General features: G+C 41.6%; 1 protein-coding gene across 1 annotated transcript in view; it reads right to left on the bottom strand.

Annotated features, from left to right (window-relative positions):
* Window positions 1-17,007, bottom strand: part of AMOT (angiomotin) — a 63,319-nt gene that overhangs the window by 27,111 nt on the left and 19,201 nt on the right. The window contains exons 2-3 of the mRNA XM_075835839.1: window positions 4,408-4,518; window positions 2,935-3,803 (exon numbers count right to left, since the gene is read on the bottom strand). Of these exons, the coding sequence (XP_075691954.1) occupies window positions 2,935-3,764 (830 nt within the window). The 5' untranslated portion in view covers window positions 3,765-3,803; window positions 4,408-4,518. The remainder of the gene's footprint in view (window positions 1-2,934; window positions 3,804-4,407; window positions 4,519-17,007) is intronic.

The following is a 17,007-nucleotide window of genomic DNA, read 5'->3' on the forward strand; positions in this document are numbered from 1 at the left end:
AATCCAGATTAAAATCAGAATACATTGGGTTTGTTTGAGATTTTTAATCAACACTACTTGCAAAGTGTCATGTTGGGCTCTGTTCACATCTACACTAGATTTTCCGTTATGCTGTTCCGTCCGAGGAACAGAATAACGGAAACGCTGAAGCAGTCGCATGACTTTAATGGGTTCCGTCAAGTTTCTAGCATGGTTTCTGTCATTTTGCCATCAAAAATTATGGAATCTGCAACAGAGGCTCCTAACAAAGCCCTCCAACGCAGATGTCAGAGCCTTAGACACATTGGAGAAATAAAAATAAAACATTGGTTGCAAAGGTGGACATACCAATATTTACAAGTGTAAATATTCTCCTAAAAATTCCTCGATGATGGCAAAGCTATTTATATGTAAAATTAAGTTTCAAATTTGGAGTCAATTACTAAGAATCCGTTAAATAGTTGCAGAACTCATGGCTCCCTAATGAAAATATTTAAGTTGCTCTCTTTTACAGCGGATCTGTTACTTCTTTAGACCCCGAGTATTTTGCATGCAGAAAAATCTAGCAGATTTTGACCTGCCGACAGAACAGTTTCAGCATTTCTCGCACACGGCCATTAAGCGCCGCAGGAAAAAAACGCTTCGAAAAATTTAATCTCTGCCTCCCATTGATGTCAATGGGAGGTCAGAGACGTAAACGGCCGAAGAAAGGGCATGTTGCTTCTTTTTCCCGCAAGAATTTTTTTAAGCGAGCAAGCGTTTAAAAAATATGGGAACCGATTTTGGGCATATTTTTGGCACGGTTTCTGCATCAAACACAGTGCCAAAATACTCTGTGTGAACTAGCCCTTATGCTGCCCTGTCTAAGGGCACTTTGACACGGATTGAGACTTTTGTTCCAATACAGAGACATACATATGAATATACTTGGATTCATCAGCAGCATCGCTAGCCTGAAGTATAAAATCTGAACGTTACTAAATAAGTAATAGCACATTGAAATCAGCATGCTGCTACTTTTTAAGCTGCCCTCAGACAGGGCAGCATAAAGAAGTGAAATATCCACTTTAAAATGTTCTGCAATTCTTACTGCAAACTTGCCAGCAGAATACAACATGAGGGCTGTGACACCATGTATTCTGTATGATGCTGAAAGAGCCAAGAGCTTTATTCTATTGTGGACCACAGTCCCCTCCATGTCACCAATAGTCTATTATGAGATAAGTCAATGGTAGTCGGTCTAAAAATCTTTTAAAATGTGTTCACATGATAAAATGCCCAAGAATAAAAATGTCCACAACTAAGGAGATCTAATGTTCAGCACACCTGTCTTTCTCCACAGGTTACAGTACAATAAATATATATTTAATCCCGCAACGACCGCCCACTGTCTTGATGGTAGGGGGTGCAGGTCCTTAGTCTACAGCGACGTCTGTTGTGGTCACTGTAGAAAAGGCTTCTGAGCACTCCAGTTAGCGCTCATTCTCTAAGCAGGAGCCGTTACTAACAGATCTTGAACTGAATACAGCTGGGATCGGAGAAAACTCTGACCCCAGCTGTTCAACCCTTTGATCGCTACAGTCTGTGAGCAAAGCATGGTCAATAGGGGAGTCCCCTCTTCGATCGAGTCACCGGAAATCCAGTGACGCAATCAGAGACTGCGGGAACCCTCTGAAGTAATCCCTGGGGACCTCGAAAGGACCCCAGGGCCATCTATTTAGTATGCCTGCTGTTAGGGCCCACTATGTGTTGTCCTAACAGCAGCCAATGTTATAGTGACACAGTGTAATGTATTAGCATTCAGGTGTATGCGAATACATTAGAAGTAAAAAATAAAGCGGTAAATAAAAAGTTATCCCTTCATGGGATTACAAAAAACCACAAACAAAATAAAAATAAAAAATATATAATAATATATAATAATAATAAATAATAATAATAAAAAGTCCAAAATATAAAAAACAATTCATTATTTAGAATAAAATATATGTTATTGCATATATTAGGTATCTACACGACTGTAGTAACCTAGGTTATTTAGCAAGAAACATGAATGGGAAAATGTAAAAAAAAATATCCAGAAAATCGTGACTTTTTTTATATTCACACCGCAAAAAAATAACATAAGTTACACAGTACATTTTTTGTATATCCAAACTGCACAGAAAATAAATACAATTTCTCCTGCATAAAACCAGGTCTCTTATAGCATCGTCAATGACAAAATAAAATAATTCTGGCTGCCGAAAAGCAGAGAGACAAAAAGGAAAAAAAATTAGTTGGTCATTAAGGCCTTTTCAGGCCTGGTCATTAGGGGGTTAAAAGGGTATTCCAGGCAAAAACATTTATCACCTATCCACTGCATGGGTGATAAATTTTCGGAGATTGGAGGGGTCCAATTGCTGGGCTATTTGCGCGACGGTTTGAATAGAGTGGCAGAACAGATGCTCGACTTCTGCGCCATTCAAAGTCCTCATTGTCATGATGGTGTGGCTGGGGGGGGGGAGGGTAAAAAACAGTGTCCCCTGTACTAGCGTTCACTGGGGATCCCATTGGTTGAACCCCCACTAATCTGACATGAATCAACTATTTGATAGGTGATAAATGTTTTTGGCCTGAATACCCCTTTAAAGCGAACCTTACTGGACAAGAATATAACGGGGCCTACTGCTACTAGAGGACTTCGCGGGTGACTGCATTGTGGGAGCTCAGAAGACCGAGTTTAAGCTCTTACTTAGCGGTTTCTATATCTCCTATAGACTTTCATGGAGAGTGGACATATCCTGTCAATATGACATAAATGCCTCAGAGTTTTGACTAATAGCCAATTTTTTCAGACTTGAAAGAAGGCACTCACATACTTTTTCACATGGAAATTATAGGATGCTGAAACAGTTCTCATGCCATACATATAAGAAGTTATGTGAACCGAAGTAGCAGGAAAAAGAAGCCTACCTGGAAGAACCATACTCTGGAGGATGTTGGTAACGGAGCATTGGCCCATCTGAACGATTCTGCTGACTGCCTCTAGGATCCGCATAATGATGCCCCAATTCCTTGGCTTTTCCTTGAGTCGGTAGTGTGGAAATATTTTTAAATGGGTAATCAGGAGGAGGTCCCCTGTGTTCCATCTTTTGTCCACCACTGTGTGAATGATTTTTGTATACTTCATTTGATCCAGAGGTTTTATAGAAATCTCCTGGCTGTGGGGAAAGAGGGGCACTGGTAACAGGGGCATGGGCCTTTACACCACTAGTCGCAAGTGAAAGTTGCATGAGTCGCTCACTAAGGGACCGCACGTGGCCCTGCTTAAGGTCCTTTAGGCCATCGTCCTGATGAACTTTTCCCGTGTTAACCCTCTGGACTGTGGAGCGACCCTCAGTCCTCATTTTCTGATTGGTCACACCAGTTACATAGAAAGCAGCTCCAACACTGGTATGAGGTTGTCCACGGAAGTACTGAGACTGAACCTTGGCCTCTTCATAAGTTGGGAGCTCTTCACTGTTCTGAGCTCTCAATGGTATCTGCTTCTCCATCATATTCTCCACCTGGATCTCCTGCCCTTGTGGCTCCTGGCGGGCAGCATGTGGAACTAACTGGGGGTCTTGAGGATTCAGTCCCTCGTTCTGAGATAACTGCCCGCCACCATAAGGTGGCAGGTTTCCTGTAGCTTGTTGATGCAAGGCCAGTAAGTTTCGGTTGTCATTAGGATTCCCGTAACGTAGCTGCTCCTGCAGCAGTCTTTGCAACACTGTGGTGGCTGCTTGTTCTTCTGAAGTCCTCATCTCCAACAGTGTAACCCTCAAAATTGGAATCCAAGTGACCTACAACAGCAATTATGCATTAATTTTGTGAACCAGAGAACAATAATAGCTTTTAAAGCCTACTTCAACCAAACTCAAAATAGGTATTATAACATGCTTTAGCGAAGTGAAAAGACTGTGCCATGTCAGAGATAGGAGAGCCCGATACATTGTTGCTTACTTCTAACAATGTGCAAAATAAAAAACTTTATTAGTCTTAGAAAGGATTCAGGCTGTGTTCACATCTGCGTTAGAGGATCCACAACAGATCCAGTAAAAATGACAGACAAAATAGTGCAGCACTAGTTTGTCTAGTTGAAGGATGGTCGCTTTGACAGAAACTCAACAGACCACATTATATTCCGTTGGGCGCCATTGGTGCCATTCATGCGACAGATCAGTCTCTGCCCTCATTTTCGTAGTTCTGCTCCTATGACTAATTAGAGCAACGGAAATGAAGAACGCAGATGTAAAACAACGCTGACAACTGTTTTTCAGAAGGATATCTAAAAATTACTATTATTTGTAATATTATTATAATATGTTCAACAATTAAGAGATTAATTATTCTAACCAAACCCCAATATATAAACCTCAATTAAAAAAAAGAAAAAAGGAATTTTACCTATTTCTGTCTGGTGAGAGTTGCTGCCCACCAACACTGTGAAGTTTTTCTGCTCATGAGGAGGTCTGGGAACCTATGAGGAATGCTCTTCTGTCTGCTGCCTGCTTCAGTCTGAAAATACATTTAAGAGTTATATTCCCATTTTCCACCTACAGGAAAGCAGTCAACATTCCAAAAAAATATAATTCACAAATGTAGTTGTAACACAGCACTGATAATAAAGAGTCAAGAAATAAAAAAATAAATATTATATATATATATATATATATATATATATATATACACACACACACATATACACATACACACTCATACACACACACTTACAGTATGTGTATATGTGTATATATATATATATATATATATATATATATATATTATATATATATGCCATTCAACCCATTCATTAACATTTGGAAGGTAAGGCTGAGAAACTGTTGCATGTGATACTGCAAGACCATAAAATACAATGAAAATTCTGGAAGCAATAACGCATGGGTACATATTGTAGCAGGGACTATGGGCCTTAGACTGCAGTTACCATTTCAAAACTTCATTAATTTGTTAATGCACTTATTCATGTAAATTAATTTACATAAAGGAATCATATCACCCAAATGATAGAAGCATTTCTAGAAAGTAAAGCACAGACACCTAAACAACTATAACCCCATAAAGGTGAAGGGTGGATCATAAAACTCATACAATCGCAAACACCTAGTCCACATTCTTTGTAGATGACAAGCCGCAAGGCTGTAAGGAAGGGACAGACAGGTGACGAAAAAAAGCCAGCAAGACCTTCAAGCAGGTAAAATGACCTATGTACAAAACAAGTTAAGCCAAATCATTTAACATATACACACTCCCCAACATTGAAATTGGAACACCGAGAAGGAAAAGATTTGGAATTGTGGAAATCAAAAGATCTATAGACATGGTAATGATATGCAAAAGATACAAACATCTTGATTTATTCAGTATAGCGTATGAGCACCACGCGCAGAATTACACGCACTTAGACGCCTTGGCATGCTATAAATTAGGTTATTAATGGTTGTCTGAGGAATGTTATGTCACGCTGAATGCACTTGGGCACGCAAATCACCAAGATTGGATGCGGGCAGCTCCCTTTGCAATTGCCGACCAATAACATCCCAGATCTGCTCGATGAGATACAAGTCCGGAGACACTGCAGGCCATGGTTGCAAGTATAGGCCACCTGGTCTCCAGACCAATCACCGTCTATAATTGCATTAGAGACAAAAGCGTGACTCATCGCTGAACAGGTTAGACCTCCATTCCAGCCGTCTTGCTGTGTGCCATGATAGCCTTTGAGAGCGGCGGCATGTGGTAAATGGAACACCTGTAGCTGGACGTCTGGCTCGTAGCCCAATGTCATGCAAACACCTTCTAATGGTTTGTGTCGACACTGGCTGACGCCCTAGGCTTGGGATTGAACGTCAAATTTCACTTGCAGTGCGGAATGGATCACTACATACCATTCTTCCAATCAGACGATTTGTCCGTGCAGATGTTCGCCTCCGTGCACCTCTTGCTGTCATTCCCCTTTGTTGCTGTCCTCCTAACCTCCGGGACATGCAACATTGAACATACTGACATCTCTCTCAGTTCAAGGATTCTGTCCCTCTCAGTTTGTGACAAGTGGCGATAACTGGCACAACGACAAACAGGAGGCATCGCACAGTCATCACACACCACTTAATCTGATTTTTGAGGTTTCATGTGGCTAAAAAAAAACACGTTGCTTTCAATCTGGCTTTTATGCCCTCCCACATGCCACAGATTGGAGTTCGGTGCTTGAAAATGTGATCATTTGCAGATCTCAGCGACACCGGCTACTTCCTCGATTTGCAGAACCTTACAGCTTGCCCTTCTTGGTGTTGTAAGTTCAATGTTGAGGAGTGTATAAGGCAAAGCCATTACAGTTCCAGTTTTCTATTCCCCACCAATCCCTATGGGATTACAAGCCAAACCAAACTCTACTAAAACCCATAAATAAATAAAATAAACAAGGCACAAACTGGTTGGTGGATACAATATTGTCCCCTGCATTTTTATTAAATGTTTAACCATATAAAACCGCTTATTAAAATATAACCAATTTCTAATGACCACACATTAAGATATTATTACCCAGGCTTAGCCATAAATTCAAGTCTACCAAAATGTCATAATACTGAGTGATTTACCCCTTTCCAACAAAAAGGCTGTAACAAGCAATAATACAGAACAATAAACATTCCGTACATCTGAACTATCGGGAGGGAGGGGCAGCATTTTTCCTTCTTCTCAAGTATATGCAGAATGGTCTGCCAAGAGCCCCACATATTCCTTCCTTTTATCCTAAACTTACGGTCATCTGTCCCATAAGGCTCAATGCACACGATGCGTATTACGTGCGGTTTTGCATGCGGCAAATCTGCAGCGTAATACAGTACCAGCATAGTAAATGAGATTCCAGGAAATCTCATCTACACGCTGCGCTATTTTTCAGGACGGAAATTGACCTGCGGTTTTTAGAATTTGCAGCATGTCAATTTATCTTGCGTTTCCCCTTGCAAATTGTAGCTGTCTAGTGCTGTGGAAAAATCGCTCTAAAAGCCGCGCCGAAAAACGCATCAAAACTTAAAAACCTGCACAATTAGGTGCGATTTTTACCTGCAAATTTCCAGCTTATTGCTGCGGTTTCGGTGCGTATTTTCCGCAGCAAATGACGCAACATGTGACTGTAGCCTCACACTCCCTTATCCCTGTCCGGTTGCTAGGTCTTCTAAGCCAACCAAAATGTCACAGGAGCCTCTACTGTGGCCCAATGACAAGTATCATTAGGCAAAAAGCGGAGTCTGCCCTGCAACCGGTAGGAGAATCTCCCGACTAATTATTATTAACCATTAATAGGAATCCATAGGGATGCTAGTAATCCCATGTGGATCCATCCTAATGGTCCGGGTTCCCTCATGGCCATATACTGCGTCAATCATAAAAGATACTGGACAAAGTAAACTCCAATTTTAAAATATAAAAAAAATAGGACGATTTAAAAATATAATAATAATTAAAAAAAAAAAAGGGGGGAGAGATAGGCGCTCTCCTACGCTAAGAACGCCAGGGCTTGTGGTAACACACAAATGACAGACAGTAAAAACTATACTTATCTAAATTTAGTTGTGCATGTTTTCTTGTACAACTCAATATTTGCACATGTAGAGAGTATTTCTCTAGGTTTTCATGGCTGCATGCTTAAAAAGTTGACATCGGGCATTGACTTAAATGTATGTCCCGCTATCCAAATAATAAGTAGCAAATCCAGTGGAAGAAAACTTCTTTCCTGAAGCGCCGCTATGTATAGACCAAAGAAACTTAGATTTAAGCTGAAGAGGTTTTGAAAAATGATGCCTCATTGTTGAACAAAGAGTGAAGTTTTTTCAAAACCCTCAGAAGAGAATTGAAATGGGCAAAGTGCCACATTACGTTTCCATGCACTTCTATGGGGAGATAAAGGACATTGCATGGTTGACTTTACATCGTAGTCTAAGCAAACAGTGAACTTACATCAATTGGCAAATGTAAAAAGCCACTAACCTACCAGATAGTGAAGAATAAGCACCATAATGATGATTTATAAATATGAAACGTGTTTGTTAAGTATTTCCTTTGAAGTCCACCATTGGGTTTGAAGGAGGTTTTTCTGTTCATTAACAAATCTACACGTCCTAACACTAAATTACAGTCTAAGGGCACAAACTGGAAAATTTCAAAGCAACACTTTACAATTTCCTTTACTCCGATTACACAAGAAAATAGCAAAAACCCCATCAGGTTTAACCTCTCACCTCCCCATCTTACAAGACATGGTGCGTTGTTTAATATCACGTGACCTACCCTTACATTGTAATATAAACACTATCAATTAGATACTCGCAAAATGACAAGATTGTTCAGGCCCAGATAAATGGAGGTTGAGTGCTTCTCTACCGCGATATTTTACATTCTAGCAGTATACGACAAACAATGTGCACGTACGTCTTAGGTCTGATCCCATGAAACTATAGCATTGCAGAACATAATGAATAGTCCATTTTGCAGAGACTCAGTGGCTGTCTGAATTTGTTCATTTAGGGGTCACGCACATGGCCCCATTATGGCTCTGATGCTCCTCCTAGCGCTTCGATAGTGGTGCATGATCCATTGTTTCTTGGGAAGAATATCTCCGTACACACAGTCCAATGTAACATGTATGGTTCCCTACCAGCTCCTTGCAGAGTACATGAGCCCTAACCGTAATATTATACCACAATAACCGACTGGTATTTGCATCGGACGTCCATTTTACCCCACAAGATTAGAAATCAAAGAACTAGCAGCTAAATGGTTAACCACCGAGATATTGAGACTAATCTATATGGTATATAACATGGACAGAATGTTGTAGACTTTAGGAGCTAGATTGACCACTTCAGATTGCAGTTTGACTTATTTTTTTAGCCAAGCAATGAGAAATTGGGTAGAATAGCACATTTAGGCTTACTGGATTACTGGCTCCTGGGATCTGTCAAGTTCAGGCTTACAATATAATGTGGAAGCGTCTACCCAAAGAAGTAAAGAGGGTGAATAAAGGATCAAACATCAAAACCAACAGGAGGTAACAAAGTGTCCTTCAAGAAGAGGCCATAAGAGTCAGAATAAAGCAAAATGCTCCAAAATACTGGTCTTCCAAAATACGAAGCTCATCAATGATCGATCGCTTCCTCCAGTTCTACAAGTGATAACAGTTTAGTACAGGTCCAAGCCCACACAATTTACTGGAAACATGCCGCTTGGACACTTGATAGGGAGTAACTAAGGCACTCTTAGGCTGGATTCACACGACCATGTTACGTCCGTAATGGACGGAACGTATTTCGGCCGGAAGTCCCGGACCGAACATAGTGCAGGGAGCCGGGCTCCTAGCATCATAGTTATGTACGATGCTAGGAGTCCCTGCCTCGCTGCAGGACAACTGTCCCGTACTGAAAACATGATTACAGTACAGGACAGTTGTCCTGCAGCGAGGCAGGGACTCCTAGCATCGTACATAAGTATGATGCTAGGAGCCCGGCTCCCTGCACTGTGTTCGGTCCGGGACTTCTGGCCGAAATACGTTCCGTCCATTACGGACGTAACATGGTCGTGTGACTCCAGCCTTAAACTCATGTGCAACATATCGGAGCGTACACCTAAGTCAAACATAGCAGCTCTCCCATGAAAGACAACATCATTCCTCATCACAAATGATACAGTGAGGCAACCTCTATCATTACCTATTCTAGTGATCAGTGAAATCCACAGATTGTAATATAAAGAGGCTTGATTTATCATAATGGCTATTCTATTGATACTGAACCTAAGGAGTTACATACCAGGTTGATATAACTTAGCACTAAACGTAGCCAAACTGTCTACTGCCGAAATAGGTCAGAATTTAGTCCCTATGTTTCCTCAGTAACATTTTTCTACATACACAAGATACTAAGCCGTAAAATGGCAGATTAAAAGCTGCAGAAAATCAAACTGGATTGTGAACTTCTTTCCAGATCAGCTCACTATTAGGCGGAGTTCACACAGAGTTTTTTGCAGGAGGAAAATTCTGCCTCAAAATTCGGTTTAGAATTTTGAGGCAGATTTTGGTCTGCCTGCACGCAGTTTGCCGTGATTTTCGCGGCATTTTTCGCTCACGCCCATTGAGTGCCATGGGCAAAAACGCAGCAAAATACGCTTTCTCTGCCTCCCATTGATGTCAATGGGAGATCAGAGGCGAAAATGCCCGTAGATAGGGCATGACACTTCTTTTTACCGCAAGCTTTTTTTAACACGAGTGGTAAAAAAAACGCGTACGCCTCCTATTGAAATCAATGGGAGGCATTTTCAGCGTTTTTTTGGCGCGGTTTCCACATTAAAAAAAAAACTCTGTGTGAACAGGGCCTAACAGCACTGTTTGTTTGTATCTTTCATACCTGTAATACTAGCTGTTGAGTAAAGATTACTTAAAAGAAGACCTGTCACCAGGTCAAAGAAAGTGATCCAGCAGTCTCACCTTACTTCCGCTGTCTCCTGGACTCCAGTGGTGCTTTAATTTTATTTCTGCAGCATCCCGTTCCCGAGATATAGCCCCTGTTTTTTTTGTGTCAAATATGGTAAGGATTCGCTTACTAGCCAAGAGGGCGTCAACACCCTCTTCTCCTGAGGTGGAGCTACCTCACAGCCTCTGACGCTGTCCTATCAGCATGAAGCTGCCTGACACGCATCTGGAGGCTCACTGTGAGAAGACTGAGACTGGTAGGAAGGCAGATCACTTCAAATTCATATGCCAGGCTGTGGACCACCTAGAACAGGTTTAGGTGGCATATAAAAGATGATATTCGTATCTTTCATATGCCACCAAGATCGCAGTCGGGAATGGGTACCGTATATGCATTTAGTATACAGCTTACATTGCCAACTGTGTTTTCAACTGGTGATATCTCCGGTTGTGTCACAGCTAGAACTGCGATAAGAATCTCATCTTTCCTATGCCACCAGAACCAGTGTTCTAGGTGGTCCACAGCCCTGAGATATAGCTATTTGAAGTGATCCGCCTTCCCTCCGGTCTCAGTCTTCTCACAGTGAGCCTCACGATGTGGGTGAAGCAGCTTCATGCTGATAGGACAGCATCAGAGGCTGTGACGTAGCTCCACCTCAGGAGAATCACTGGTGTTGACGCCCTCTTGGCTAGTAAGCGAATCTTTACCATATTTGGCGCCAAAACATCTGGAGGGGGCATATTTCAGGAACAGGGGGCATAGAAATAAAACTAAAGCACCACTGGAGTCCAGAAGACAGAAGTAAGGGGAGACTGCTGGTTCACTTTCTATGACCTCGTGACAGGTACTCTTTATAGATTTCTCCCTTCTCTCTAATTCTATACATTCTGCTAACAAATTTAATTTACAGTAAAACCTCTTTGAAATAACCACCCAAAATTGAAATGAAAAGTGGAAAGAGGTCGTCTCAATTAATATGTGCAGCAAGAATAGTATATGGTGTAACTGAAAATCTGTTACAGAATATTTGGTTTGGATAAGGGGGTGGTCTTCTCAAAGAACTATTATTTTTATTTCAATAATAATGTTTTGATTTTGGATTTAGCTTTCTGAATTAACAATGACACAATATGCGAGGTTGAAAAGTGCTAACAGTGTCTGAGATCCGGGAAGGCCCCCACTGCTCCAGGTATGTCATATGAACACTGCAGAATGTAGAATTTCCACTAGACCACATATAAATCACATTTTTTCCCCAACGATTAGGCCGGGTTTACACGAGCGTGTGCGTTTTGCGCACGCAAAAAACGCTGCGTTTTGCGTGCGCAAAAGGCACTTAACCGCTCCGTGTGTCATCACCATATGATGCGCGGCTGCGTGATTTTCGCGCAGCCGCCATCATTATGACACTCCGTTTGGATGTTTGTAAACAGAAAAGGACGTGGTGCTTTTCTGTTTTCATTCATCCTTTTCAGTGCTGTTGCGCGAATCACGCTTGTCCCACGGAAGTGCTTCCATATGACAATGCGTGGTTTTCACGCACCCATTGACTTCAAGCACTTCCGTGCGAACAGCGTGATTCGCGCAACAGCAACTGAAAAGGATGAATGAAAACAGAAAAGCACCACGTGCTTTTCTGTTTACAAACATCCAAACGGAGCGTCATAATGATAGCGGCTGCGCGAAAATCACGCAGCCGCGCATCATATGGTGATGACACACGGAGCGGTTAAGTGCCTTTTGCGCACGCAAATCGCCGCGTTTTTTGCGTGCGCAAAACGCACACGCTTGTTTAAACCCGGCCTTAGTGTGTATGTTGGGAAAGATCCTGACGCATGCGCTAAAAAGTGTCCATAGAGCTCCATTAGCCCAACAGAGGCCAAAAAAGTCTCCTTTTGGTCTCCATCAGGCTGGTATATATTGGTATACCCTTTTTTTTTTTTTTTTTTTTTAAAGTAAGAAATAGTGTAGTAGACTACGCTGTTCCATCCTGCGGGAAAAAGTGTTTTTTTTTTTACATGGGAGCCTATAAGTGACAAATGCCACTGTATGGCATGTCACAGGCATCCATTGAAAATGGGGTATTTCAATAAGCACACTGAGCAGCTATAAGGACTGTTTACCAGTGATGACATCCATACCAATACTTGTAGACCTGGGTATATAGCAAAGATGCCACCGTAATAAATGACTGGTACAACAGGAGTTAAAAGTGTATAGAATCAGAGGTCACTCAAACAGCTGCTGCAGGTGTCCTAACATTTTTGGAAAAGATAAGCCGCAAGTGTGGCCATGCAAAAGCAACTTAAAAAAAAAAAGATTTTGTTTGTTTCAGGTGTAAATAACAGTTCAAAGGAAGCGCAGTGACTGAAGATACATAACGAACAACAAAAGGAAACGTTTATGAGCAGAATCTGAAACAATTGTTCCAATATTGGCCAACCATGAAGAAAGTTCAGTCTCTTTTTAACCAAGGATATTGATAAAGGCAGTCATATAAATATTACCACAGGCTGGAATGGGTCTGTGTGCCACCCTAAGGCCCCAAAAACAGTCCCCTGTAACTTTAGATGTGGAAATGCTCAAAGAATGGGCAGAGATAGATAATCCATTTTGGCCATTTAAAAATGAATATCAAGATATTTGTTCACACCTCAGTTAGGCTCTGTTTACACCTGCATTCAGTGTTTCTGCTCCTCTGCTCTATTGTAGGACAGAACGTAAAAAACTGAAGCACCGGATCCATTACATGATGGACACCATTGGCACCGAACGGAACCCATTGACTTTAATGGGTTCTGTTGAGTTTCAACCATGGTTCCGTTGTTTTAACAAACAAAATAGCGCAGAACATTGCGCTATTTTGTCTGCCATTTTTGACCGATCTTTGACGGAGGCACTACCGAAGATGTGAACTAGATGCTTTTTGATGGTCAGAATAGCTTGGCATGTTGCAGTATTGTATCCAGCAAAAAAGCAAACTGATACCTGACGGAAATGCTGCTAAATTATAAGTCAACGGAGAAAAAAAAATGGATCCGTCATGACGGATCTGTGATATCAGTCATGACTCCTGTAAAAACGGAAATCATGACGCCAGTCAAACAAAACATTTTTCAGCACAATAACAATTAGGGTAATGTTCCTACGCAGTGACCAAAAACGTCTAAAAATACGGAACTGTTTTTAGGAGAAAATAGCTCCCGATTTTCAGACGTTTATTTAACAACTCACGTTTTTTGCGGCGTATTTTACGGCCGTTATTGGAGCTGTTTTGAGGCGTAAAATGCCCGAATTACGTCTGAAAACACTGCATGTGAACATACCCTAATGGTTATCACACTCTTGCTTGTTATAGATGTCAATTCTGTATAGGGGAAGGGTGTTTGATCAGCAGAGATAACTTCGTCGTGCAGTTTACGGATGTGTGCGACATGTAAGGAGCGTTTCTGCTTCATTAGAATGTGTCACTCCGAATGATTCAGCTCCGGTGATTCTACCAGGAGGAGTGCAGCTTTCACTGACTGCCACGTGACCGTACTTGAACAAGCACCCATTGAATAGAAATATTCTAGGTAATAATTATGACGACTACATTAAAGCCCATAATTCACTGCTGCCGACCACGACACCAAGAAGCTGAGCAGCTTCATAACCGATGTCTACTAAACAGCAATGTCTTGAGAACTAAAGAGCATTTCTTCCTACCATAAAAACTGGTACCTGGAAATACAAGTCCTTGCGCTGTCCCCATATGTGAATCCATTTGTCACACTATTTAGCTATTTTTTAGTTATACTGGCCCAAAGTTTATTAAATATCCAAACGTGACAACGTATTACGGATCCGGGTTGTATAGTTATAGAGGCACACAAAGCATCCCTTATGGTGCTATTCTCCCCTGCTTCTGAGGGAGAATACAGAACCTCACAGAGGCATCATAAAGTGGCACATAGAGCTCAAGGGTCCATAATACGGACCCACGTGGTAGTACAGTATGAAGCCGTCATGGTAACCATTACTTTTCAATATGGGTTCTCACCTCTGTTCAGCAGGCCCTGAATGGCATATAAATATGTAGAAAAAAATGGGACCTCAGCACTCCAAGGTATTATGCAACAAGTAATATTCAATTTCACATATAGAGAAAAGTAGTAATCCAAAATTGGTTTAACGTTTCGGTCCATACATCCGACCTTCTTCAGACACGGATTACGTCCGTGGATAGGAATAAGCGGCGCTTGCGCCCTCGGTCGAGGTTAGGGAATGGTAACTATGCCTACACATGCACCCTTGAAACACGGATCCAAAAAGCACCATATAAATCTGTAATGTTATGCAGTAACATCCCCGTGCACAACTAGGCCTGATCTCCGCAGCTGCACAGTAGTTCTAACATGTATGAACAGATTGAGGACAGAAGTCCAAGGAATTGAGGGATTGAAGCAGAAAAAGGTTAATTTAAATGGTAGAACTAAAATGTGCAAATCAAACAGGTAAAGAGGGTAAACTGTGTGGTTCAGTAAACATATTCCAGAGCTGCCTGCATTCTTCTGAAATGCAGGGTGTGGTGAGAAGCAGGTGTATGGATCGAAGCCAACCCCGACTATCCATACCACACAGACTGAGTCACCTGAGTAGCATCAGGAACAACCCTTACACATGGGAAAAATGAAAAAATTATTAAACGCTTTCCCACAGCTCAAAAAGAGGGTTCAAGCGGCAAATGCTGGACACATAAGGCCTCATTTAACATAGCAACGAATCACTGTGAAGCAAAAAAAAAAAAATGGCCTATCGGAACAGAACGCCGTTTTTACCATTGAGACCAATGGGCAGATGTTTGTAGGCGTTCTGCTTCAGATTTTTCGGACATACCGTCAGATTCAAAGATCTCAAAGCGAAGAGAACGGTACTCTGAACTGTAAAATGGGCCCCTTAATTCTGGAGACCAGTGTGGGCCCCAACTTATAAACATCACCATCTTTTGAGATGCCGAAATAGGAAATGAATAGCATTGGACTGCAATTTGTGATCCTGATTTTATTTTTATTTTTTTTGTAGCTGAGCAATGCAATAAAACACTGCAGAGGGCAGAATGCAAAAAGAGGAACGAAGTGTGATCCCTCACTTTAAGGGTATGTGCACACGATAACTGCAATTACGTCTGAAATTACGGAGCTGTTTTCAGGAGAAAACGGCTCCTGAATTTCAGACGTAATTGCATGTACTCGCGTTTTAAGGGGCGTCTTTTACGGTCGTAATTTGGAGCTGTTCTTCATTGGAGTCAATGAAAAACGGCTCCAATTACGTCCCAAGAAGTGTCCTGCACTACTTTTGACGAGGCTGTACATCGTAATTCCATTGAAAGTAATGGGCAGATGTTTGCCGACGTATTGGAGGCGTTTTTTCAGACGTAATTCGAGGCGAAAAACGCCTCCATTACGTCTGAAAATAGGTCATGTGAACCCAGCCTAAGACCTCAAGCACACATCCATTGCTATTTGTGCGGCTGTAAATCACGGATCCGTGAAACACGGACGGCACATGGATGGCTACCGTGTGCAGTCTGTTGTTTTAATAGACCAAAAGAATAGAAAGGCAGAGACTGATCAGCGAAAAAACGGACAGGAGTAGGACAGGTTCTATTTTTCACGGAACGGGCACACGGAACCGTTAAAATAATGTAAGTGTGCATGGCCCCATACAAATGAATGCGTCAGTGTGCTATCCGTTAAAAAAAAAGAAAAAAAAACGGATAGTACCCTGAAGCATTTCACTGAAGAGTGCTTGAGGCCAAAATAGGAAGAAGACAGATCTCACGTTATTTTGTACGATTTCTTAGCTGCCCTACACACTTGTCTGGGAGTATAAGATCATACAGAATACTTCAGAAAAATAATGCTGCCGGGATTCCACCCAAAAGTTACATATATGCATATTTTCAACATACCGCTAACATACACTGATGTAGCCTGCCGGATTTATTTTTGCTGTGGATAGAAATCAGTTTGCTGCAGATTCCAGAGGGACAGAGAATAATATAAAACCGCGGAATGCAGAAGGAACAAAGGCCAGAACTGGGCGGAAATCTGAGTCATTTCAGTGCTCTGCATACATTACAAGGGGACACTGATCAAAGGACAACTGATACTTCTGATTTTCCAAGGCCACAGCAAACCTCCTAGAGGTAAGGCTATTCACCAGTAAGACAAAAAGGTACAGCTACCTTTGTACTTTGGGTAGATGTCAGTTAACCCACCTGCTGCCAGAGGCAGCGCAAAAGGGACCAGCTGCCAGAAAAGGGATGAAGAGATCAATTCTTTATGTCACAAGGAAAGAATGCAGCGAATACAAGCATGTTACTTCAGGAGTCTCTACGATCAACTGACCAGCTAGTCAAAAATTAAAAATGTAGATAAAAAGGTGGCTACTGGGGATAAAAGCCTGTTGTACTAGATTACAAAGCATTCAGTATCTTGCTGTATTGTATCGGTTTTTTTCTATCATTTTATAACGT

Source organism: Rhinoderma darwinii, chromosome 8 (genome assembly GCF_050947455.1).
Source record: "Rhinoderma darwinii isolate aRhiDar2 chromosome 8, aRhiDar2.hap1, whole genome shotgun sequence".
NCBI lineage: Eukaryota > Metazoa > Chordata > Amphibia > Anura > Rhinodermatidae > Rhinoderma > Rhinoderma darwinii.